The sequence below is a fragment of the Acipenser ruthenus genome, chromosome 2 (genome assembly GCF_902713425.1).
Source record: "Acipenser ruthenus chromosome 2, fAciRut3.2 maternal haplotype, whole genome shotgun sequence".
Classification (NCBI taxonomy): domain Eukaryota; kingdom Metazoa; phylum Chordata; class Actinopteri; order Acipenseriformes; family Acipenseridae; genus Acipenser; species Acipenser ruthenus.
In genome coordinates, this window is record NC_081190.1 from 40,373,779 (window position 1) to 40,401,131 (window position 27,353).

Here is a 27,353-nt window from a genome sequence, read left to right on the forward strand (position 1 = left end):
CTACACAATATTTTGGGGTCTTGATGTTATTCTGTCATCTCATAAATAATTCTGTCACTGTGAATGTTTCTTGAGTATCATCCTTTTCCATACATAATCAATTATTCAGGGATGAGGTTAAACAGATTTCAATGGCTAAACCAGTGATAATAGTTAATGAAGAGTTTCAGTACATCTTACAATCATTATTCTGTTACGACCAACTACATCCAAAGTCATCCCAAAACAAACAATAGGTCAATACGTCTTTTCTAGGAAGAAAAACAAGACAGAGGAGCTCAGTGATCTGGACTGTGTTTATTTTTCGAATCACATTGCATATTAAGATATTAAGATCTTAAATGGGAACAGAAACTCCATTCAGTCCCCCGACTCCACTCTACTGCCAAGTTCTGTTGGTCCTTGTGGTCATGTTTTTCACAGGACAAAAGTGCTGAGGATAAACTGCTTTTCCAATGCCAAAAACAGGCGCTCCAGACTGCTGAGTATTAGGTGCCCAGAACCGTGGGAAGAGACAGGCACATTCCTCTGTCAAAACACATACACAATCTATCAATGGAAGGTTTTCAGGAACACATAGAGGGGGGAGGATGGGATAACATTTTGGCTTGGGTTTATAGCAAGATCTTTACATCAAAATGCAATTTGTGAAATATTTGGAAAAAGAAAAAAAATGTACAAGTACCAAACTACTCCAAAGAACTAAAAAGTGTGTCTACGTTGATAGTTACTAGTTTTGTAACATTAAAAGTTGTATTTACAAAAAAAAATTGCAAACTGCTTTAGCTAAATCTGTCTCTTTGACCCTAAATAGATAACCATCACACAGATCAAACAGAGAGCGCTTTCTGATGCTAGAATGTCCCTGTTGTGGCTGAACTCTTTGCTTAAATTAAGAGACAACAATATTTTGTAGTCCTGGTTAGCAAGTCCTCCATGACCTGGTGATTAATGGTCCAGCAATCGTGCTTTGACAAACTGTTGGTCAGCAGGTGTTGTCTTGCTGTCTTTATTCTCACTGACAGTCTCTACAGAGCTGGACGCAGTCATGATGACGGCAGTTTTCTTGTTTTTTTCAGCTTGCTTTTGCCTCTCTGCTATGGCAACGCAGGCTGCCACAACCTCGTCACTTTCAAAGTCGTAGTCAGGGATGAGCTCGGGAGCGGCAAGCAGCTGCTTTTCAGCTTCTTCCTCCAGCCTGGCTGCCTCTTCAGCAGCTCTCTGCTGCTCTCGGAGCTTCAGGACCCAAGACAGGTCCTCCTCCCACAGGGAGCACTCTGCTGGGCAGATGTGGATGGCTGTCTGGAAACTCTTTACTGCCTGTGTGCCAAGAGAGAGAAAAAGAGATTGATTTTGGTACCACACTTCCATTTCCCTCTTCCATGGATTTGTGTTCATTTTAGTACTGGATTGACAGCACATGAAACTGAAGCCGTTATAGTCTAGGCAGCTCTAGTTTAAGCTTCTGCACACTGCTCTGCCATTCTGCCTCAATCCTACTCTAAAGGATCACCTCAGTTTTCATCCCCACTCTATCCTGGCTTTTCTGAAAGTGGAACTGTACCCATTCGTGCCAATTGCAATGGTGTATAATGTAACATGTACAATAACAACCACCAGAACCATTTTATTTTATTGGGCTCTGCTTTATCAGCTGGTTCAAGAAACCATTCCTTAGTGAGCCTGTTGTAACTAGAATCTTTCAATCTACACTAAACATCACCTGGGAAGTCTCTAATGTTCTGTGGTGCTGAACCTCAATCTCCCTTTACGTGTGTAACAGTGTTTAGAAATTAGGAAACACAAATGTTCAGCTTGCATACCACAATCAATATTCTGTTGAATAGATCAACAATAATAACTGGGTCTTTTTTACACTGCAACTTTATAGTGGTGTAGTAGTATGCAAATGTATTAGAACACCTCAAGATTGTCATTTATATCCTTTATATACTCACCTGAATGAAATCCTCTGGGTCAATAATCAGTGATATAGAAACAACAGGCCCTCATGTGAAAATGTTAGACCACTTTGTGCTATAATTAGGCACCTTAAACAACTTCTAAAAAGTCTAACGCATTTTGCCATTTGTGGCTATGTCCCTTTCTTTTACTATTTTAAATGAATTGCATGTGTGGCCTATTAAAGTCATTAGTTAAATTAGACAATCACTAATTTGCCTTTTTTGACAATTTTCCAAGACTTTCAATAACGGTTTGATTTCATATGCACAACAAATCAAAACAACAGAAGCAACGGGGTCTTCTAATAGCTGTATGTAGTGTGAGTGAGGTTTTAATCATCTTGATTTCAAAAACACAAAAAGATGTAGTTGTCTTTAACCACTATTATACTGTTAGCATGTATGTGAGACAACAGCCTAAAGGCAGCACAACAAAGAACTGAGTGTCAGATTCATAAGTCTTTTAATGTTGGTAGAACTCCTGACTGGGCTATCAAACTGTGCTGTACAACAGCAACATGAGGTATTGTTCATTGGTAATACATGTTATTGTTTATTTATGTTTTGAGCCATAAAATTGAAGATTCATGAATTGGGGATGTAGTATACCATATCATTTTAATTGAAAAAATATGTAAACATGAAAATATGAAAAGTGGAAAATAATAAAATCCACAAGAAAGAGGTTACTGGATAACATGACTGCATCATACATTTTTGTTGACAACAATCTTATGTTTAAATGTCAGTAATCGGCAAAGCATCATTTAATTTGAATTTTGGATTGACATTTATTTAATAAAAATTATCCTTACGACCATCAGACATTTATTCATTTTTTTACAAAAATGAACTATGGTTGAAAAGCCAACACTGGTTGGAGAGACACTAAAGGGTGGTAGAGATACCAGGGTGTGATTTGATAGGGTGGGGGGTGGAGGGAGAGATTTCCTTGGCTTATATCCCTGGCTGCACTCAATTTTCATCCCTAGCAGGCATAATATATTTTGCATTTACAATGTCTTTTTGCTGGAAGATTTCATTTATACAGATGATAATCATGCTCAAATACATTAATGCTTCATCTCGTGCAGTGCACTGCCTCGCTGGTTCTCACCATCTCTGTGGAATGTTTTCTAGCATATACAGACACCGGGAACCAGCGAATTCACTAGTGAGGCTATTTTTAATGGGAGTCAGCCAATAAGACTCAACAGAACTCACGGTTTTAAAAAGTCATGACGTTGACATCATTGTTGTTGCTATGCTCAAACTTCTCTTGGAAGTACTTAGAGAAACGCAATCATTCCTGCTGAATAAATGGGCTGGCATTGACTCTTTTAAAAATAGTAAATAGATGCAACCAGAAATTGACAGTAGATGTTTTTAAACAATTGTAAGAAAGTAAATAAGTAATTTGTATTGGTTACACTATGTTTTAAATATGTGTCTAAAGCTCAAAATTACAGATTTGAATTAATGTAAGTTATGTTTGGATTTGAACTGTTAGGTTTCACGTATATTGACTGGGGGTTGGCCTTTATGTAGGGGATACAGGAAGTGAGAATGAGAGAGAAACGTGAGTGAGACTGTAAGCAAGACTAAACAGCTGCACAATCCACCTTGCTCTGTACACCTCCTTATACTGTGTGCTCTGAAAAATAAAGGTTTTTGAACCCACTTACTATCAGCAATTAATACACAAGCCTTACACAATATTCTGAAAGCCAAACCAGTAAGTTATCAGAATCTGCCTCAGAAGAACAGCTACCCATTGTTTCTGTTGGGGTTGGGTAAGTTAGCAGCGTTTTTTTGGTAACACAACATAAAATATGAATGAGTGTGTTGAACTATCTTATAAAATATTTTAAATACTCTATCCTGATTGGTCAAAACACATTCCAGCATATCACTATCGGTCAGCACTTCTTTTCAAAAAGGGGGAAATCACAGGTAGATATCCATATGCCAATACAATTTTGAAAAAAAAAGGCAGATATTGGAATTTATCGCAATAAACATGACTGACGAGATTTATGTAAATGTTGACCTTTTGGATATTGAATGAGTCTGAATCGGACACCAATGATTCATTAAAGTAGTGAAAAAAAGCAAAAGCATTCTAATCAACTCGACATTCTGATTACTCTGCTCCTTCTCCCTGAATTACAGCGTTTCCCTATCCCATTCTGAAAATAAATACTTTCAGCTTTTTACAAAAGATTTGGTTCGCTCTTTAAACAGCCCCCTGCCTTTCTATTCTTCTGGTTGGTCTGCCAGCCTGCCTGCTATCACTGGCCAAACCACTGCGCAGCTGTGTGTGATCTGATGCAGAATATTTATAAATGCATCTCGACAATTCCTACCGTACCTTTCTGTCCACATATATTCGTCCAGGTACGATGGTATCATCTCTTCTGCTGTGCCCTGCATTGTTTTAAATTGCTTCTTAACACGGGACCAGTACTTCTCCACGTTGTTCAGCCATAGACTGTAAAGTCAGTTTGTTAAGTAACCAGGTATCCCATAATGCAAATCACATCTTTCTCGCCACTGTGAATCGGTAGCACAAAATCTGGTATGGATACCTCCTGTCACTACCTCGGGTAACAAACGACGATTAAAAAAAGAAAAAAAAGAAAGCACTGTCACCTCATACTGTTGCACGTCTTGTGAGGAACGGTCTGTGTGATTTAAAGGCAGACTCATTTGTGTTGTGTCATGATGAAAATGGCCAGTAATATTTTAAATTTAATGAACAGACCAAGATTTACAATGGATCAAATAAAGAAAAAACTGCACTTTCAATGGCAATGCTCAATTTAACATCTATAAATCGTTTTTTTTGTAATTAATGCATTTTTGGTTTTATTTTTTTTAGAAAGTTACATGGAACTACTTTTTTTCTTAGCTCAGTTTTAGGCAGAAGGATATTTAATAAAAATAACATTTTTTTTCCCCCAATTTAGTTAGTTAACCCATTTTATAACAGCAATAAGGCACTTCAGTTTGTGTGATATACTTTAATACCCCCACAGCCTGGGCGGCTGAAGCCACTCAGCGCACTTGCAACGCACCTGGGGTTTGATAGTAGAGTACATCACACACCCTGGCGTGCCTTATTGCTTACTTGTACTGCATGTCAGGGCAGTTTAAAATATGTACATTCCATGCTCAGTTATTCTTGAGGTAAGCATACACTTCCTACAGGAATACAGTAAGTTGCCAAGGAGGTTATGTGTAATTACTTGTCCTGAGTGCTTTAAAAAAATCGAGAATAATAACAATTAAAAATGTTTATATTACAATAACTGCATTTGCATGGTGGTAGATGTTGGTTACTTTGTAGTTTGTGTTACTTTTCTAGATTTTCAAAATAAAACACTCATTAATAACTTCAGACATTTTAACAACTTAGACAATCTACTCATTACATCCATATAATTAAACATTCGCTGTACTTTCTATTCACACATCTCCTGTTGTTTTAACTGTAGTGGGTTGTTATTCTTTATATTTGTGTCTAAACCAAAGTTGTTTCTGGGTTGTCTAAACACATTCTTAGCACCTGTATTGGCTTAGTAATACAGAAACTTAAGTAAATATCCACTAAATTTATTTATTTTTTTTCCTTTTTTATATGTCAAAAATGTAGCTCAGAACTGTCAATTTAAGAAACATCAGTTCTAGTCAAGCTTTGCTCTCATGGTTTATAATGTCCCCAGATGGATGGAATTATAAAGAGCAATTTCAAGCCACCAATGTGTGCTTTTGTTTACCACAGGAATAGCACTAGTTAAAGAGGAGGACATTGCAAACCTCCTAAAGGGAACTGGATGTAATCTAGATACAAGAAAGCTCCAGTCCAGGCAGAGGTCTGGTTGCCAACACTGCAGTATTCTATGTATTCAAGCACTTGGAAGAAATGCATGTTTTCAATAGCAACCTCAATTAATATCAGTTTACATAAGTATAATAAGTCTCATATTTAATAATATTTCCAGTATAGCCTGCATCCCTGGACTACAAAAATAATTAATTTCAAACACTGATTGCAAGTATACAATTATATTCCAGCAAACAACACCAATGCAAGTTTTCTTCAATTAAAAACAAAATGGGCCAAATTCACTATGCATTTACACCATTTATTTATTGATTTATTTTTAATGGGGGAAAAAATACCAGTTGCTCTGAATAATTCCAACAAAGTATTAATTCAAGAGGACTCCTATATACTGTACAGCTTCATTATTTCTTGATTAAGTGGGTACTTTATACTATTTTCAGAATAATTCATTTCTTAACTGTTTAATATCCTGTTCCAGCAAAAATGTCCTTTTTTAGCCAGTTCAATTTCTGAAACGGGGTGGTTTGAACAGTGAATGGAAAATTTGTATCATAGGGGATTTTTTCAAACCACCTCACTTCACAAATGTAGCTTTTTTTGTTAATAAGCATTACAGTACAGTAATAATGACCTTAGGAGAAACAACAACAAAGAATAACAGAGAAAAAAGGTATGAAATAAAACATGTAGATGGCACGCATCTCTTTAATTTATAGCACTAACAGTTTGTTTTCCCATTTGAAAAAAAGAAATCTGATACAAAAGCTGCACAGCAGTAAACGCTTAGATTATGCAGCCTATAAAATAATTTCCTGTATCCAGTTCCACTGTCACAGATGACTAGTCAGGAAGAAAGTGTAATAAAAGGCACTCAACACAAAACTCTATATGCCTGACCTGCAATCAGTGTGTTTGCACTGTATTAACTTTAAAGCACATATATTAAAACCATGTGTTTACTAATTACACCAAAAAGGGGAATGAGCAGGGAGGGATTACTGTATATTTACCTAAATACGAGGTGAAGGAATAGAAGACAGGGTGACAAGTAGATCATGATTTAATCTCAGGCACTTTCGTTAAACACAAGATAACAGGTGGCAAGCCTGAACTGTTATTCAGAGATGTTCTGTGTACGTATTTCAAAATAATTCTAGATACTATCTTTACATAAAAATGTGTGTGGATCCTTTCACCCCAGTTCAACCAGAACAACAGAAAAGTGATAAATATCTAAGACAGAATTTGTTTTGTGTCCTGAACTAGTTCATTTTAGTAACAATACTCAACATTTCCTGACTAGCGTCTTCGAATTTGCTTGACCAAATTACATTTATGAGACACATTAGCGAAAGCCCTCCTCTAAGAATGTTAAATCTCGTGCTTTTTGCTGACCCAAGAGATATGCTGATCCAAAAATATTAAAAGCTGCAAATGTCCTGTGAGACTATAGTTTTAGTGATCTGCTACTAAGCCTCTCTCGCTTAGCACTGCAGCCAGGGTTATTCTTTAAGCCACATAAGTTGTTGAATTTTTATTTGTTCAAGTAAGAACCCTAACTCTAACCAAAAGATTATTTCCGCACCTAGGTAGATATGAAATGCAAAGCTTTTTCTTTTTCAGTTGTTGAAAACACTCGCTTGGGGTTGCATCATTCAACAATACATCAATCAATGGCTTTCTCAGGTACATTGGCCCTTTTTTATCTTACTGATTAACTGATATGTCATCTTGAAAGTGAATTCACCAGAAAATTTGCAGTGTGTAGGTGGACAGCAACAACCCAAACCTAGCACACAACATGATACATCGGATGTGTTAAAAAAAGAAAAAGAAGCTGAATGACGTTTTTGCATCTATACAATTAACATGCTTTTTTTTTTTTTTTTTTTTTTGTTAGCACTACCTTGAACACTATTATGATTAACCTTGTGCCTTTTGTTCTTTTTTAAACTTTGAACCAGGAACAACCTACATATTCTGAATAAGTCAGCAGAGGTCTTGAGCATTATGTTTTATACTGTACACCTGATAGGTGGGACACTATGTAAATGTAAAATTCAGATTGCAAGTCTCATCAGGAGTAGGAGCCCTGGAAATGAAGAGTCTTTGGGCAGAAACCTTTGCAAGATAACTGACACGTTGCATCTCAGCATGCCTCCAGGCCCGGAAGTGCGGGTTTGGATCTGTTCCTGGACTCGTGCTTACCAATGCAACCTCTCCAAGGTTAAGCTGTGCCCTTCCCAATGTCTGCCAAGCCTCCCACCAGCGGGGGTTCAGTCGCACTGCCATCTCCGCAGCCTGGACTGCTGGGAAGACTTCCTGCAGGACTGTCAGCACCTAGAAGGGTGGATGGAACATAAACAGACATCAACGACCACACACAGCTTATTCAGAGCAGTGTTTATAATTCTGATGAGGCAATGGCAAAATAAATATGTTGGTTTGCTGTAACCTGTCCTACCCATAATTTTTTTTTTTTTTTTCTGTTTAGGTTTAATTAAAATGTTTGGGCCTCTTGTTCCACACTTTTTGTACTGACATTTACCCAAATGTACACTAGGTAATGTACGGTAAAGAGGATCAGCTCACATGGGTTTCAAGTTACAGCTGACAACGACTGTGCTTTAAAATCATTTAATCCAACTGACATTTACTCCAATTAATGTTTCATCTGTCTCCTGTAATGTTAACAAAAGAACATCTGGCATACCTCCTGCACTAACAGTCTTACCAGGGTTAGGTAATAGCTTTATTCCTACCCTTTTATGGTTTCTCCATATTATACACTCTTAATAATGGAATCCCTTTATTTATGACAGTGGCTTAAAGCATTGAAGTTCTGTACATTAACGGAAAGCATCAACGGCATTGGTCAATGAGTGTTACAGTGAGCAAAGGAAGAACAAAAATGACTTGAGTCTGTCAACTGTCTCATGTATTCAAGACGATGCTATTGAAATGGCTGAACGTTGATGCAAATAAAACTAAGGCAGTAAGGTGCTCTTGATTGAGCTGCCCGGGTGATATACTGTACAGCACTCATTTTTGTTACCTCAGCCCTTCATTTGATTTCCTTTCATGCTTTTACCACTTTACTACTACCACTCCATTTTATTGGCATCCCTGACGCTTCTTACAAGGCATCACAGTGTAGTGTAACCTCAATGCTGCAATGTTTTATAGTTAAGCTGCTCTCAGAAATTAGCCAGCAAAGGGGCTGTGAAAACGGTACCGGACCTAATTTGGTTAAGGGGAGATTCTTCACCTTTAAGCTTACAGTTTTAATACCTTTCCAAGCCTTAGCAAGGGTGTAACCAAAAGTGTCAATCAGCCGTTGCATGCAGAACAACACTACATCAACTGGCCATGCAAAATGTGTGTCTGTAATAAGGAAGTTAAACATCTTCTGAATCTTAACTGTGGAACTCAATATATATCAAACGAGCAATGAAAATGCCAGTTTTCTTTTGAAGTACATTTCTCTCTATAATAACATATGTAAATGTCACTGTGCCCTTTCTAATACATTATGTTTAGAACAATACATTTTTTAATTTCTGATGTACATTTATTTTAATAAATTAACTAGGGAGACCAGAAGGGCAAACTTCTTTTTCTAACCTTTAATAATACTGTGTATCTGTCATGTTCTTTTGAGGTACAACCAAACATTTGAACTGGATTAATGTAAAAAGAATGGTGTGTTCTTTCTGGGTTTAAAGATCTGTTACTGACTTTGAAAAACCATGGCCAGCTAGTTTTTGTGTGCTGCTTTGAAAAAACAATATTTCTATAAAACACTAACATTTTATATCAACTGACAGGTGACAATATTCCATTCACAGAAAACAACCACTTAATACTTGCCTATCGCTCTTTCTATAGCACTGTACTTGAAATTTGGCAAGACAGCCTGGTTTGACATTGGTTCCATGAAGTTATCCATGCAGGACATCTCAACTAACTGATGTTAAGTCAGTTTGTCTTGCCTGCAACTTTAAAATACAATTCTACAGAAATAAGGTCATTACAATGTAATTTTCTATCAAGGGCAAATTGTCAGCTATCAAATGATTTAAAAATATAGATTACAGATTGTATTTCCCTAATGCCAGTACTTCATCCATAACTTTAAACATGTGATCATATCATAAAAAATGTCTTAGTCGAGTAGACTAATGTTTATTGTTCTGCCATGCAGTATGGAACGTTTTGTGTCCTGGACTAAAAAAGTTTTACTCATTTTCTGCATAACCCCTTTGTTCAAGTGAAGTACAGAAACAGTGCCGGTCCTGATAGGAGTTTAATCTGAAGTTCTAATGTTTCATAGTGTCTATTAAATAGAGGTAAATCAAGCATGAAGTACACTATCTGGATTACTGGGGTGTAGCTGTTTGGAAGAATGTCATCACAGAGTAAGTAGCTTAATCACTAAACCTCCAATAATTTGTGCCATTGGACCCTGTTCTTTTTATAAAAAATAGTAACCTTTGGTCATCATCTGTAGCTAAGGCCTTTTGGACATGCCTGGATTTGTCCAGGTCATCTTACCTGGACACACTGGCCATACCAACTCAAAAAGGGCACACTAGCTCCAGACTGCAGTTCCAAGTAAGTGTTCAGATCACGGCACGCTAATATATAATCTATGGCAGGTGCATTAAAAAAGTTGCAAATGCTAGTGTAAATATGCACAAATTATAGCATATAACTTGCAATGGGTTCACTACAATACTGAATACTGCTTGTTGTGAATAAATAATTTACAATGAAAAAATACTTTCCATTAACATGATTTTCATAAAAGAAAAATAACCCCCAATAAAAATTATGTTGTGTGTATATTAAAACTGGATCAGAAGTGGTAACCAACAAAAGGTAATGTGTATATTTTAAATATCCCACTGTCAGCAGTCTAAACTAATTCTTAATTATCACCTTTTTAAATCATGCTGGTATGACAGCCAATGTCTAACTGGTATCAACCTAGACCTATACAAGCAGTTTGCTTATTGAAAGAATGTTTAATAAGCCAGTAGATATATGTGTTTATGTGTATGTGTGTTGAAAGAGTATTTTTTTAGTACCAAGGATAGATCATAAATATTGTTTCAATTCAATACTTAATTTTAAAGTACAGATTCCCAAAGCAATATTTTAAGTCTTGAACGGTATATTGACTCCCCTACAGCTAAGAAAAAGTCAAGGACACATGTGAAAATGATAAATAACTTTATAGTATAAAGATTATACTAATTTCACTGAGTGTTCATAGGGTGATGACTTAATCAGTGTTATAAAAAAAAAAAAACAAGAACACATTTGTTTTTACAACGTGGCAACCTTTATGCTGCACAGACAACTGATAAATACCCTTCCTATAACATGAATGCACAGCTCCCCCATAGGTGTTCTGTTACTGTACCTGTGATTTCATCTCATACAGAGTAGCATCCTCTGGGGTTAACTGGATAGCATCATCCCACCTTCCGATTGCTTCCCAGTGTCTAAAAGTAGGCAAGAGAAAATGTTCCTTTACTTTGGTTCACCTGCTGTATTCACTAAGCAGTGAAAAGTAACCGAACGTGTGGAAAACAATGCGTGGAAAAAGTACTATGTTGAGTCATTTAATGATGGAAATGTATGCACATTAAATCAAAAACACTGTGAGGGAGGTATTTGATATGTAAGCCTTTATTCACTAAAGAGTGCTAACATTTTTAGTGATAAAAATACCATGTTTGAAAACCAGGCAGTGTATACTTTCACTACAGTCATTAATTAGGGCAGACCACTGGTGATACTGTATCGCAGAAGCAGGGACCAATGAAACATCCTACCGGCCAGTCCATCTAATCTTATTTTAGAGCTCGCCTAATGCAAGTACAAGTTTAGGAAAGTTGATATTAGCCTGCAGAACAAGATTTCCCACGCTGTAAGCCAACTGGATTTAGTTACTTAATTATTTTGCATGTAACGTTAATTTTAAAAAATATCGCCTGACAAAAGCAGACAATTGACACTTTGAAACACTATTTGGGGATACATGTCATAATACTGTTGTTTTAAATTCAATTTGGATTTGCAAATAATCAAGAAGAAAGCATTACTTTGTGTTAACAGTATGGATTTAATCTCTACTGTTTTTATTTTACGAAAGAGTGTAAATGTATAAGTGTACAGAAGAGTGAGAGGGTCACACCAAGGAGGAGGTAATACGTAGATACAGACAAGAACATATTTTGCCTTTATATGCCTTAAAGTTACTCTTATTTGAAATCAATCTGTATTTTATGCTTTTATTTGAATATGCTCTTAATCGCTACTGAATTTACTGTATTTTGTAATGTAATATTTAGAAACAACTACAGTAAGGCGCTCTGGATAAGGGGCGTCTGCTAAGAAAATAAACTAATAGTTTTTTGAATAACGAAAAATCATTAGTCGTACAGCATTCCATAGGCTATTTGTTTTTCCCATGTACATCATGCGCTAAAAAATCAGGTTATCATGACTGCACTTATTATAAGCTACTATAATAAACTATGTGTAAAAACCTCCTGCAGAACTCCGCATGCAGAATACACCGTATAGTGACAGCTTGCAAATTAACAGTTTAGGTCGTCTTATTAGTGCATATTATTAGATTAGTGAATAGAGCGGTCACGCCTTCCTTTTTGCGCACAGTATGGGTTTCCCTTGCCATGCAGTATTTCAGTTAACTTACCGCCGTTTAGTGCATGAGGCCCTAAAAGTCTTCATGAGATAATAAAATGACTGTTTTTTATTAACTAAATGTTGCAACTTGCAGAGACTGACACATAATAGCTCATTATAACATAAAAGTGTCCGGTTCCCAAGATAACCTTAAAATAAATCACCATGATGACGTACAATATGGAATAACATAATTCATCAATTATCTGTGCTGTGGGAGAGATAGTCGCATAGCCAAAGAGAGGTCAGAGTCCATGAAAAGTGTTACAAACTCAGGATTATAAGGAATAGCCATACTGAGTTTTATCCCAATTGTATGAGAGGTTCTGCTTAAGATACAGCTCAAAAAGTAGGACATACAGACATTTTCCTATCACTGCATAAATGAAACTTCCATGTACAATTGTACCAGTGTACTTTAAGAGCATTCGGAGCACCCCTGCTGTTCTCCCTGAATCACGAAAGTAAATGTACCATTGTGTTGGTACTCTCAGCTCTGCATGGCCTGCCCCACTGCCTAAGGAGAAATTCTGAAAACAACTCGATACTAAAAAGCTTAAAAAGAAAGATACTGTTATAACCATCAAATAATGGATTCTCAGGAACAACTAGGAACAAGGGGGGTTTCCAGGTAAATATAAACATCCAAAAGCACCTTTCAATTCACTTTTAAAAACGTGCTATAATCAGCGGCGCTTATCTGAAAAAAGAACCCAGTATTCTGTTTTTTTTTTCCAATTTGCTCACATACCTGTGGGTAATGTTAAACAAGCCTTTGAGCTACTCCCACGTACTGTACACAGCACTTAAATCTGGCAGCACCCATTTTATCAACAGTTAAAGTCAAGTAAAATACATTTACTTGACTTAATTGAAAGGTTCTATACTTTCCATTCATGAGGACGATGGTTCTCCATGTTAAGGTTTTATAGAATATTCTGTTTAAAGCACAGGGCTGTGATGTTACTAGTATTAAAGATATGATGTCCTAATCTAGACTCACCTTCCCTGTATAGAAAAAACTTAAGACACCAGTAAGAAATAAAATACCAAATGCATAACGAAGTTGCATTACATTTTCTTTTATTTTTTTTAATCATAAAAAAAACATTGCTCAGGTTCCCTGTATTTACAATGACACAAGATAGTGAAAAAGGGGAGGCTGTAACTTGGAGCTTGAGGCACAACGCTTTTGCCAGGAAACTCCCAGAGAAAAGAACCCACTTTCCCAATGAATGCTTGACTGACAGGATTTGAAAATAAAACTTTTGTTTCATGAAGTCCTTCAAGCAGTTGCTAGTATTTGTTTTAAAATCTCCAAAAACACAATGTTGTGTTTATCACTTGAAATATGCTGTTGTTGGATAGAAAAGGACCCATTTCAGGGTAGACAAAAATAAGAAAAAGACATTGCTTCCTAAAAGTATCTTCAAGAAGAATACCCATCATCACAGAAATGTTTTCCTTCAGGAATTATGTTTCCATTTACCTAATTAAGCCATTCAAATAACACAACCAGTGCTGTAAGTGAATACCACTCACAAATGTACTAATATCATGATATACAGGCAGACATTTTAAATTTGGGCAGTATTAGTACCCATCACAGTCATAATGCTAATACATTCAAGATTAAACATTTTAAAATAAAATTATTTATTAATACTTTGTACTGAGGATAATACACAAACTAGTGATGGAAATAAGACTCCAATTGCAGAGCAGTTTGATCCATTCCTGTTTTTACTATGAGGTTAGTAAGACACACCTGAGCTTGTTACCTATATACTGAGCTAGTAGTAAAGCCTGAAAAAAAAATAAGCATGGATGATCTACTTTGTTGGCATATATACAGGCTATGCATGTACGTTCAGGAAGGATTTAAAAAGAACAATGAAGAATACTGGAAAAATATACATCAAATACTACATAAACCCATATTTTACAACAAACTAGCTTATGAAGCAATCCACAGTTAATGCCTATAATTGACTGTGTCCAGTACAGACAAGTCTAATAAGAATTTACAGCATAATAGCATCTCTTACAATGTTGCCACTGTTTAAATATGTTTGCGAGTCTAGTCGAAGTTGTTCTCTATATCATATACTGTAGTTGCTGTATATAAAATGACAACAGTCTTGTTAAGTTATACGTTGTGCATTATTTTGAATTATATGAAAAGTGTAATCTCTGCTATTTCTCACTTGGGGTTCCAAATTGTGTTTTTTCTGATAACACAAAATGGTACAGTTTAGATATACTGCACAAAAGGGTCCCACTGACAGCATAGTACCAAGAGACTGTCGCATGGCATGTAAACTCAAAAATAATGCAACTTACGTAATTCAGCAATTGCCTTGATGGTTATCACTTACAGTAAACAGTTGTACTACAGTATAAATGCGTAATGAAGCCCAAAAGTATCTTATTGCGAATATAAACTGTATTGTTTAACTGTATTTGTCAACAAGTAATACTCTTATTATTCCTATATAAGGTCTAAAAATTACGATTGTGAAAATAGTATGGATTTTTTCCCCCATTAACTCTTTCATATCCCGAGTTTCAGGGCTCATAATCCAATAGTTTCATACAGCCTACCACAGCATATATCTTCTGTAAAAGGTTTCAGACTAAAGAAAAAAATACCACCTCACAAATCAATTAAGAGAGTAATCAATTATGATTGTACTTATTTATTTATCAGTGCATTACAAAATAACTAAGATTAAGGTGGGTGTTCAAATGACTGCCAGCAAAATAAATAAATAAATAAATAAAACAAATTAAAAAAAATACAGAAATATCAAAGATGGTAGATAAACCTAATAACGATATGCAGATATAAATACAGTTGAGATTCAACTGTGAATAGGCAAATTGCAATGAGCAATGTTATGAAATGTCTGTATGGTAACACATCCAATCACATACCTCCATTTCATGATATAGTTATGGTTACAATTAGGGATTCGTTAATATTTATTTTACTTCATAAATGCAAGCTATGGGTTCCAGCTGACTCACCTCTCCCAGGCCGTTCAGAAAGACAGTATTACGACACAGTTAACAACTTCCTGCTATTCACTGAAGGACTAAACAAATACACAGATAAATGATTCTAAGAATATACAGTAGCAGCAATATAATGAGTATCACAGCTATATCTGTTGTGTCAATTGCAAAATAAATCCATACTACAGTATTTAGGTTCAGGATGACAAAAATAACCAAAACTAGAAATGAGAACAAAAACAAAGCACCCATGGCAGCTTCACCTAAGGGGTGTCATATCAGACAATGGTTTGTGAACATGTAAAATGGAAATGCAAAAAAAAAAAAAACAATGCATCATTGCTATATGCAGAGCTTAAAAACAATGTGGCACTAAAACTGTTAATGTTCAATGGACACCACCTGTAATGGACAGAATCTTAGAACACAACTGTGTATAAACTATACACACCCTATGACAAAGCATGTGGGCAGTATCACCAGAGTTTAAAACAATACAGCAGTTAAAGGGTTAATGTTTACTGGACTACACTGGTAATGTAACTTAACTAAGAAATACAAGAATATAGCTATGCATCAAACATCTGAGCAATAACTCAAAGTGTCCTGTCTTTATGATGTGCAACTTCAAAAGGCAAATGACCTATGGCAACTGTATTAGGTTATAGGTCAATTCAAATTTTGCCCACAGAAATTCCACAACACTGAAAATATGAAGTTTCCTTCTTAAATGTTTTATAGATATTAGCAGTAGTTGGGGCAGCGTCGCCAAGTTGACAAGAAGAAGGGAGGGAGGTCATTAAGAAGGGAGGTCATGATTGTTGGGGACTCCATATTAAGAAACACAGCAAGTTCAGTTCACAGTTTGGACCCCCTTACTACAACAGGGTGCTGCATTCCAGGAGCCTCTGTCACGCACATCACTGAGAACGTGGACAGGCTCCTAGAACGAACAGGAGACGACCCAGTAGTAGTCGTCCACATCGGTACAAACAACATTGGAAGAGACAGGCTAAGATCCCTGCAAAACAAATTCAGAGAGCTAGGAAGGAAATTAAAAGACAAGAGCAAAACTGTGGTATTTTCTGGGATATTGCCGGCACCTTGCAAAGGACCATATGGACGGCTGGAAATACATAATCAAAATGCATGGATGAAATCATGGTGCACACAGGAAGGCTTCATCTTTCTTGAACATTGGAGCACATTCTACAACAAGGACTATCTATATAGGTGGGACGGACTGCACTTAAACAGAAAGGGGAACCAATCTACTCAGAGAAAGGATCCTTGAGGAGGTTCAGAAGCATTTAAACTAGAAAGGAAGGGGGGAGAAAACAAAAAAAAACAGAAGGGAGACCACATCAAAACAAGGGCAACAACTCAGGTAAGACAACTATTAAATGTATTTATCTAAATGCTAGAAGTCTCACAAACAAAATGTTAGAACTTGAAGCTACTGCACTAACAAGTAACTATCATGTGATAGGTCTTACAGAAACTTGGTTGTCTGAGAGTGATGGAGACAAATATAATATCAGTGGGTACACACTGTATAGGAAAGACAGGCAGGAGAAGCGGAGGGGTAGCGCTATACCGAAGAAATAGTCTTAAAGCCCAGGTGTTAAATCTGGACGAAGAAAACAACGCAGAATCACTATGGGTCAGAATAAAGGACAAAAATTCAAAGGGCATAATAATAGGAGCATGCTATAGACCGCCAAATTCAGATGCCGAGCAAAATAATCTGTTATACAATGACATTAGAAATGCATGTAGCAAAGGAGAAGTCATACCAATGGGGGATTTCAAGTTCCCCCATATAAAATGGGAAAACCCGGTGGAGAGCACTACGGATGAAACTGAAATGGTGGAAATGACAAATGACTGCTTCCTAACGCAATTTGTCAAGGCACCGACTAGAGGGGAGGCATGCCTTGATTTAGTCTTTTCAAATAAAGAAGACAGAATAACTAAAACAGAGGTCAGAGAACCATTGGCAAACTCTGACCACAACATGGTCTCATTTGAAGTGATTTTTAAAACCAAGAAAGTAATGACTAAAGCTAAGGTTTACAATTTTAGAAAGGCAAACTATGAAGGTATGAAACAGAGACTAACAGAAGTAGATTGGAGTAAAATAGAGAAAACATCCACAGAAAAAGGTTGGCTGTTTTTTTTAAAAATGTAGTACTAGAGGCGCAAAACAATTACATCCCAAAAGTAGACAAATCTAAATCTCAAACAAAATGACCAAAGTGGTTTAATAGAACAATTAAAAAAATATTCAGCAGAAAAGGCACTTTACAGAGCATTTAAAAGGGACCAAAAACAAAGCACACAGAAAGAGTACTTGGAACTGCAAACGCAAGTCAAAAAGGAAGTTAGAAATGCTAAGAGAGAGAGATAGAAATGAACACTGCTAAGGGGGCTAAAACCAATTCCAAAATGGTTTTCCAATATTATAACAGCAAGAGAACATTCAAAGAGGAGGTTAAATGTCTAAGAGATACAAATGGCAAAATCATTGACGAAGAAAAAAAAAAAAAGATTAAATTATTTCTTTTCACAAGTTTTTACAAAGGAGGATACGGACAACATGCCCCACATGTCGACCTGTTCCTATCCAGTTTTAAATAACTTTAGCATAACAGAGGCAGAAGTGTTAAAGGGACTAGGAGCTCTTAAAATAAACAAATCCCCTGGGCTGGATGAGATCCACCCAATAGTAGTCAAAGAAATGAAAGAAGTTATTTACAAACCGCTAACCAAGATCATGCAACAGTCTCTTGACACACGAGTTGTACCGACTACTGGAGAATTGCAGACGTAATACCGATCCACAAAAAGGGAGACAAAACCGAACCAGGTAACTACAGACCAATAAGCATGACTTCTATTATATGGAGACTTATGGAAATTATAATAAGATCCAAAATGGAAAATTACCTATATGGTAACAATATCCTGGGAGACAGTCAGCATGGTTTTAGGAAAGGGAGATCGTGTCTAACTAACCTATTATTGAATTGTGGTTTGTCACACTTGTACTTTGCTTGAACAAAAGTTATTGTATTTCTTGCTCTTATTGTATTACGTGTATTGTAACACTTGAAATGTATTTGCTTACGATTGTAAGTCGCCCTGGATAAGGGCGTCTGCTAAGAAATAAATAATAATAATAATAACCTGCTTGATTTTTTTGAGGATGCAACATCGACAATGGATAATTGCAAAGAATATGACATGGTTTATTTAGATTTCCAGAAAGCTTTTGACAAAGTCCCACATAAAAGATTAATGCTCAAACTGAACGCAGTAGGGATTCAAGGAAATGCATGCACATGGATTAGGGAGTGGTTAACATGTAGAAAACAGAAAGTACTTATTAGAGGAGAAACCTCAAAATGGAGCGAGGTAACCAGTGGTGTACCACAGGGATCAGTATTAGGTCCTCTGCTATTCCTAATCTACATTAATGATTTAGATTCTGGTATAGTAAGAAAACTCGTTAAATTTGCAGACGACACAAAAATAGGAGGAGTGGCAAACACTGTTGCAGCAGCAAAGGTCATTCAAAATGATCTAGACAGCATTCAGAACTGGGCAGACACATGGCAAATGACATTTAATAGAGAAAAGTGTAAGGTACTGCATGCAGACAATAAAAATGTACATTATAAATATAATATGGGAGACAATGAAATTGAAGAAGGAATCTATGAAAAAGACCTAGGAGTTTATGTTGACTCAGAAATGTCTTCATCTAGACAATGTGGGGAAGCTATAAAAATGGCCAACAAGCTCGGATATATTTTGAAAAGTGTTGAATTTAAATTACGGGAAGTAATGTTAAAACTTTACAATGCATTAGTAAGACCTCATCTAGAATACTGTGTTCAGCTCTGGTCACCTCTTTACAAAAAGGATATTGCTGCTCTAGAAAGAGTGCAAAGAAGAGCGACCAGAATTATCCCGGGTTTAAAAGGCATGTCGTATGCAGACAGGCTAAAAGAATTTAATCTATTCAGTCTTGAACAAAGAAGACTACGCGGTGATCTGATTCAAGCATTCAAAATCCTAAAAGGTATTGACAATGTTGACCCAGGGGACTTTTTCGACCTGAAAAAGAAACAAGGACCAGGGGTCACAAATGGAGATTAGATAAAGGGGCATTCAGAACAGAAAATAGGAGTCACTTTTTCACACAGTGAATTGTGAGGGTCTGAGACTAACTACCCAGTAATGTTGTTGAAGCTGACACCCTGGGATCCTTCAAGAAGCTGTTTGATGAGATTCTGGGATCAATAAGCTACTAACAACCAAACGAGCAAGATGGGCCAAATGGCCTCCTCTCATTTGTAAACTTTCTTATGTTCTTATGTTCTTACAAGACTCATTCACAAACATGTCATAAAACCGATATCTGTTCTGCCCATATAATATTATGTCAGATTTCAAGAACATTGTGTCACACGCAGTTGTACCTGCAATTTAGATAACCGAAAATTGCATGGAATACCTTTTTCTATACCACTAAGTTTGTGTTAAATATGGCAGGGCTGGGGTTACAATCCCCTCCCTGATAAAACAGGTGTGGAATGTGGCCAGGTGTTAATTGGTTTATTGATTGGGAATTAACCCTGGCCACCTGATATAAACAGGAGCTGAAAAGCCAGTTCCTTGATTCTTTTGTTATTTACAAGTCTGGAGGTGAATCGGAACCAGTAAAGCTTCTCGATGCAGGTACTGACAGCAGGGAGCAGCTATTGTAGTACCTCACAAAAAACAAATGCTAAATGCAGATGGTATATTTTTACTAGGGTTTCACTTAACAGGCTTTAATCTGGTGTGTCACAAAGCAAGAGTGAAGCAACCTTTGGATGGATAATTGCATTGTTTCTGCAAATGTAAACCTGAAAGTCATGCAGTGAAGGTTGTCTACTTTGAAACAACAGAATATAACAAATTCCTAAATTGGCATTACAAATTAGTCTCTTAAGACAAGGCTGGGTGATTAAAAGAAAATGGAGAAAACCGTCAATATACAGTACAGATTACAAAAAGAAGACTAACAATAGCACTAGCCCTTGTGAATCAGACTACAGCCTACAATTTCCCATTATAGTTTGTCTTAAAGATAAAAAACTGGACACTACCCTATAAAAGGTCTAAATCAGGGGTGTCAAACACAAGGCCCGCCTTTGTATTTTATCCGGCACACACAAAGTTTACTCATTATAATGTAAAATGGCCAGACCCGGTTTGCGCTGATTGTAAGAACGCCAATTCCCATCAGACTTTCTAAAATTACAGGGAAATAAACAGGAAACGGCACGAGTGTGACTGTTGATCATATGATCATAGATATCCACTAAGGCAGTGTATTATGGGATGTGCATATGATCGTGCACTGTGTTCGTCATATCCTGTTTTCTGCAACAGTCATACAGTGGTCAAAAACGTGTGAAGCTCCAGCTCTGAAAATGTCAAAAAAAAAAAAGGTCGACAAGGAAGGCAGACTGTTTCAAAAAAGGTGGGAGACAATATTTTTTTGTCGAGCAAAAAGAAAAAACAATTTGCTTGGCATGTAAAGAAAGTATAGCGGTGATGAAGGAGTTCAATATAAGGTGCCACTATGAAACTAAACATAAATAAAAGTATGGCGAGTTAGAAGGAACTGACAGGCAGGAAAAAGTAGATGAATTACAACGAAGCCTTGATTTTCAGCAAAACATGTTTAAAAGAGCAAAATGTGAAAGTGATGTGGCAGTAAAGGCGAGTTACGTTGTGACAGAATTAATTGCAAAACCATCAAAGTCGTTTTCTGAGGGAGCATTTGTAAAAGATTGTATGCTTAAAGTGACAGAAATCGTATGCCCTGAGAAGAAACACGCGTTTGCTAATGTCAGCCTTTCTAGAAATACAGTAGCTGAACAAGTGAATGACCTGGCTGCCAATCTTCAAGATCAGCTCGTTGAAAAAGCAAAGAATTTTGTAGCTTTTTTCTCTTGCAGTCGACGAGAACACAGATATTACACCAATACTGCACAGTTATCAATTTTCATCCGGGGTATGACTGCAGACTTAATCATTACTGAAGAACTGCTATGCACGACACCACTACAGCAAAAGATATATTTCAACAGCTTGAGAAGTGTATGAACAGCATGAAATTAATTTGGGAAAAATTAGTTGGCTTGACAACAGACAGTGCGTCTGCTATGTGTGGTTAAAAAAAAAGGACTTGTTGCTTTAGTGCGCAAAAAACTAGAGTTGAATTACCCAGGGACACTTACAATTTACCACTGTATTCTACACCAAGAAGCCTTATGCGGGAAGGTTTTGAAAATGGACAACGTCATGGCCACAGTTATGAAAACTGTCAATATCATCAGAGTAAGAGGTTTGAATCACAGGCAGTTCCAGATGTTGCTAGAGGAGCTTAAGACACAACACAGAGATTTGCCATACCACACTGAAGTATGCTGGCTTAGTTGTGGTGCAGTACTTAAAAGATTCGTCGAGCTAAGTCAAAAAATAGAACTGTTCATGCACAATAAAGGGAGAGAAATGCCAGAGCTTTCAGATACACAATGGCTATGTGATTTTGGATTTCTCTGCGATATAACTGAACACCTCGACACTTTGAATGTTAAAATGCAAGGCCGTAAACAAGTAATCACAGAAATGTATGACAGCATAAAGGCGTTTCAGCTAAAGTTACGTCTTTGGGAAAAGCAGATGCAAGAAGGAAATCTCTCATTTCCCAACATGCCAAGCTGTTTCTGCAGGTGTGACTATTCCTGGAGATGCATTTGCTGCAAAACTGAACCATGTGGAATTTGCATGTGGAATCTGAGCTCCGCTTTTCCAATTTTAGAAAGCAGCAATTCCAGTTCCAGCTTTTCTCAGATCCATTTATCATGGATGTGGAAGCTGCACCGGAACACATCCAAATGGAACTGACTTGACATCGATAAACTGGTCACACTAAAACGGTGTCAGGTTTCTTCAACAAATGAGCACACTCAGTACAGCAAATAGGTAAGATCAAATTTGTTTCAAATTAATAATTTATACAAAAAAAAAACGAATGTTTTTGTATACAAATTCTTAATATACAGTGGCTCTCAAAAGTATTCATCCCCCTTGGACTTTTCCACATTTTATTGTGTTACAACATGGAATCAAAATGGATTTAATTAGGAGTTTTTGCCACTGATCAACACAAAAAAAGTCCATAATGTCAAAGTGAAAAATAAAATCTACATATTGTTCTAAATTAATTACAAATATAAAACAAGTTTTCAACAGTTTGGAATGTCCTGAAAAAGAAAGAAGGCACTGGTGTCTTCAGCAATCGGCAATGACCAGGTCGGCCAAGGAAAACAATAGCAGTTGATGACAGAAAAATGACCAGAGCTGTGAAAAACAACCCTAAAATAAGTGTCAGTGAAATCACCAACAACCTCCAGAATGCTGGGGTGAAAGTGTCACAATCTACTGTTCGCAGAAGACTTTGGCAGCAGAATTACAAAGGCTACACTGCAAGATGCAAACCTCTGTTCAGCACCAAAAACAAGCCAGAACAGAATTTGCTAAAAAGTACAGAGATGAGCCAGTAGTTTTGGAACAGAGTTTTATGGACAGATGAGACGAAGATTAACCTTTATCAAAGTGATGGGAAGGCAAAAGTGTGGAGAAAAAAAGGAACTGCAGATGATCCAAAGCATACCACCTCATCTGTGAAGCATGGTGGAGGTAGTGTCATGGCATGGGCATGCATGGCTGCCTTTGGAATTCATCTTTATTGATGATGTAACGAATGATGGCAGCAGCCCATTTATACAGTTTTTTTTTTGTTTTTTTTACTGGAGCAATCTAGGTAAAGTACCTTGCTCAAGGGTACAGCAGCAGTGTCCCTGACCTGGGACTGAACCCACGGCCCTCTGGTCAAGAGTCCAGAGCCCTAACCACTACTCCACACTGCTATATTCCACATAGCAGGGGATTATAAGGAGATCTCCTAGTTCTCATATGAAAAACGAGTTACTGTAATTACTGCTAACAGATTTATTTGTAAATTTTGACCCATTTAAAATATTGTGAGCCAGCTGATTTTTAACAGGGTTCTGGACCTTGGTTGTATTGGACTTTGTACTGGCTTTTAGGTTGTTTCATGGCAATGTTGTTAACAGATGAACATCGGTCAGACAGCACTGTGATGACTACAGGATGTGGATTAGGATATGGATATACCCATAAAATCCATAAAAAGTCCAGACTTTTGGTTAGTTTTTTTTTTTTTCTATAGCTTGCTCTGATGTGACTCTGATTGTAAGAATGTCACAGAAACATGTTTTGTGACCTTGAACTGGCAGCTTCTTATCTCAAGAGCTTTTGTGATCTTGACATAATAACTCACACAATCAAACTCACACACAAACACTGTACAAAAGTCTTCACATGCTCCCTAGCATATGAGTAGGATAATAAAACAATAAAGATTGAGAAAGTTCTGATTAGATTTTAGAACAGTCATTCACTCCACACCCTCTTCTTCAATCAATATGGCATATGTTGTTTGTAAAGCAGATTATAATATTTATATTGCAGAAAATATATGGCTAGATGTAAATGTTTCTTTTGCAAAACCACAAAATGTAAAGCACTGGTAGCTAGAAAATAACCCAGCAGCTAGAAGATATCCCAGTAGGCAAAACACAGTATGCACTAAAATGTTGAAATTATGGTCTGTGCAAGTTCTGTGATGCCAAGAGAAGGCAAAGAAGAGCAGTCATATCTATTATGGTGCTTTGACTCCACATTCAGCCCTAAGAAGCTCCAATTCAGTTGCCCTGTATGTATGTATGTATGTGTGTGCATGTGTGTATATATATATATATTCAATGGCAAAACCTTTGTTAAAGTAACGTTAAGGTTTGGTTGCAAAAGCCCAAAAGATTTGGAAATTGCAAGTTAAGGTAGCCATGTAACCTTAACTCTGCACCCTTATGTGTATGTTTCCCGTCACACTTGGCATTACATATGACATCATCAATGACATCACTAAGCACATGACAAATTCTCCCCGAAGACTGGCCATACAGACATAACACTGGGAAGTCATAGTTTTTGTGATTGGTAACATGTTCAGTAACTGCATTAGTATTCCCACACTCTCAACACATCCTCTCAACACATCCTAAAAAATGCATTTATTTTATTTGTTAAAACATTTTAAAAGAAAACAAACAAACAAAGCAACACATTTCGACACTCAACATGTCTTCATCAGGTCCACAGTGATTATATGTTCTATGTTACCAGGGCAACATCCCCCAAACTGGAAAAAAATCAATCCTGGTATTAGTTACGTTCATACGTTTGTACATGGCTAATACTTTTTTTTTTTTTTTTTATATGAGTCCTACATACGTCATCGCCTTCGGTGTGCACTGTCTGCCTGTGCCGCTTAATGTCAACAGCCACCACATTTAACACTAACAGCAAGCACTGTAAACAGGACAGTAATAGGCTACATTCAAAACAAAGATATGAACAATTAAAATAAAAAAAAACGAAATTCACACCAATGGCAGAAGACAAACGTTTGTAAAAGAGCAAGAAATTGAAAATACAAGAAAGACAGTGACATAAACCTCACAATGTCGTATTTTGCTTTCAGTAGGAGAAAAGAGAAAACTTCACCAGCTACCTGATAAAGGCCTGGACATATACCGTTCGATTTCCATCTCGTCTGTAAAAATATAAAATAGAAATAAGGACGACTTTGAACAAATTTCTCTCCCAAGCATAGCAGCGTAGCCTGCACAGCCATACCTATGAATGCAGCATTTTCTACAGCAGCGCGCCGCACTTTACACAAACAAAATGAAACTAGAACGTAAGAAACATAGAATATATAAAATAATAATATGGGTCAGAATATATTACCATGCAAAAATATGTCTTGTTAGTTTTGATCTACTCAAAACTAACTCGAGACATATTATTGTGTGGCAATATATTCTAACCCATACATTATTCTCTCTCTACATAGAAATGATGGTATGCAATTGGTTAAAACCTCATCACATGACCAAAAATAGATCCAACTATTGCACTATTTCCCCCATGACGCTGCTTATGGTCATTAGTTGTTTTTTTTTTTTACAAACTCCCTCAAATTACGTTATCACGCTGAGTGTCCTTCCTCTCTTCACACAACAAAGCGAAATAGTTGACAAACCCGCATCGGGACCTGGATTTTGTGACGAAACATTAAATGAATTACAAAATAGTCTACAAAACAAAGATGCTGCAAACATAAAAACTGTCATAAAAACTAACAAACAAAAATATTTTCACGTTTATCACTGTTACTGAAAATATAGTACCCATTCAAGTTTATAAAGCCAAGTTTGAGATATTTCTCTATTAAAACGTGTTGGATATATTTTATGTGGAAATATAATCTTACTGTTTTTTATGGGGAAACTGATACAGTGGTGAAACATTTACTTCAAGTATTGTACAGTTATTTAAGCCAGAGTTATCAGCAGGGAGGTAAGTGGGGGCTGGTGTTCTTTTAACTTTCCTAGTAGACCACTTTAGCAATTTTGAAAGAAATGTTTCACTGTAAAGTGGGATGTAACACAACCTTTGAACCAATATTTAAATCATTGTTAGAATTCAGGAAACTGCAGTGCTTATCATACAATGTTTCATATTTCTGTAAATGATAACATACATTTTATGGGTATTGATTGAGACAGTGAGTAATGGTTCATTAGACATTAAAGGTTATTGCACTCCGATTAACTGGGTGATCGTAAACTTGTTAAAAACACATCATATTTATCTTTGTAAAACATATACTGCCACAGTCCCTGAATAATATGTGTAGGCCGTGTCAAGTTCATAAAAATTTTAAGAGTGAAGCTAATAGGGTGATCCAATTTTACAAAAGGTACCAGATACCAGAAGTGTTTTTTTTTGTTTGTTTCTTTGTTTTTTTAAAACATTGGATTGCATTCTATGCATGGGCTGACATCTGTAGACTGGATAATATGGCAAATACTTGATTGGTTGATTTCTTATGTGATTTATAATACATACATACATCTTTTACAATGGATATGGAAAACATGTCCTGACTGTGAGTGTTATGCTCACCATGAATCACCATGACCAATATCCACTGTATGCATATGTTAACATGTAAGTGTGACAAACAGACAAACTTATGTCAAAAAAGGAGCATGTTTCTTCATAACTGGATCTAGTGTGACACACATACAGACATACTGTACCTCCTGTCGGGGATACATTAGGTTGGCTTGCTGTAATCACACCCCCATCCTAAACCCAAATAAAACCTCTTACGTAATGAATACGTACCCAACTTTAAAGTCGGGTTACAAGAATATACAGTTTTGTATTTTTTGTTTTGTGGAAGGTTTCTAGAGCTGTTTCCAGGTTCATCAATTAACCTCATTTAAATCTGCACACCATTTATAGGAGGCTGTGTGGTCCAGTGGTTAAAGAAAAGGGCTTGTAACCAGGAGGTCCCCAGTTCAAATCCCACCTCAGACACTGAATCATTGTGTGACCCTGAGCAAGTCCTTGTGCTCCGTCTTTCGGATGAGACATAATTGTAAGTGGCTCTGCAGCTGATGCATAGTTCACACACCCTAGATCTCTGTAAGTCGCCTTGGATAAAGGCGTCTGCTAAATAAACAAATAATAATAATAATAATAATAATAATAATAATAATAATAATAATAATAATAAT

The 27,353-nt window shown here is 36.6% G+C and overlaps 1 protein-coding gene across 2 annotated transcripts in view; it reads right to left on the reverse strand.

Moving 5' to 3' along the window:
• Positions 1-278: 278 nt before the first annotated feature.
• LOC117408604 (tetratricopeptide repeat protein 33-like) overlaps positions 279-27,353 on the reverse strand; it is a 54,769-nt gene continuing 27,694 nt past the window's right edge. For both annotated transcript variants that reach the window (XM_034013732.3, XM_034013731.3), the window contains exons 3-5: positions 11,243-11,324; positions 8,023-8,154; positions 279-1,320 (exon numbers count right to left, since the gene is read on the reverse strand). In XM_034013732.3, coding sequence (XP_033869623.3) covers positions 949-1,320; positions 8,023-8,154; positions 11,243-11,324 — 586 coding nt within the window. In that variant the 3' untranslated portion in view covers positions 279-948. The remainder of the gene's footprint in view (positions 1,321-8,022; positions 8,155-11,242; positions 11,325-27,353) is intronic.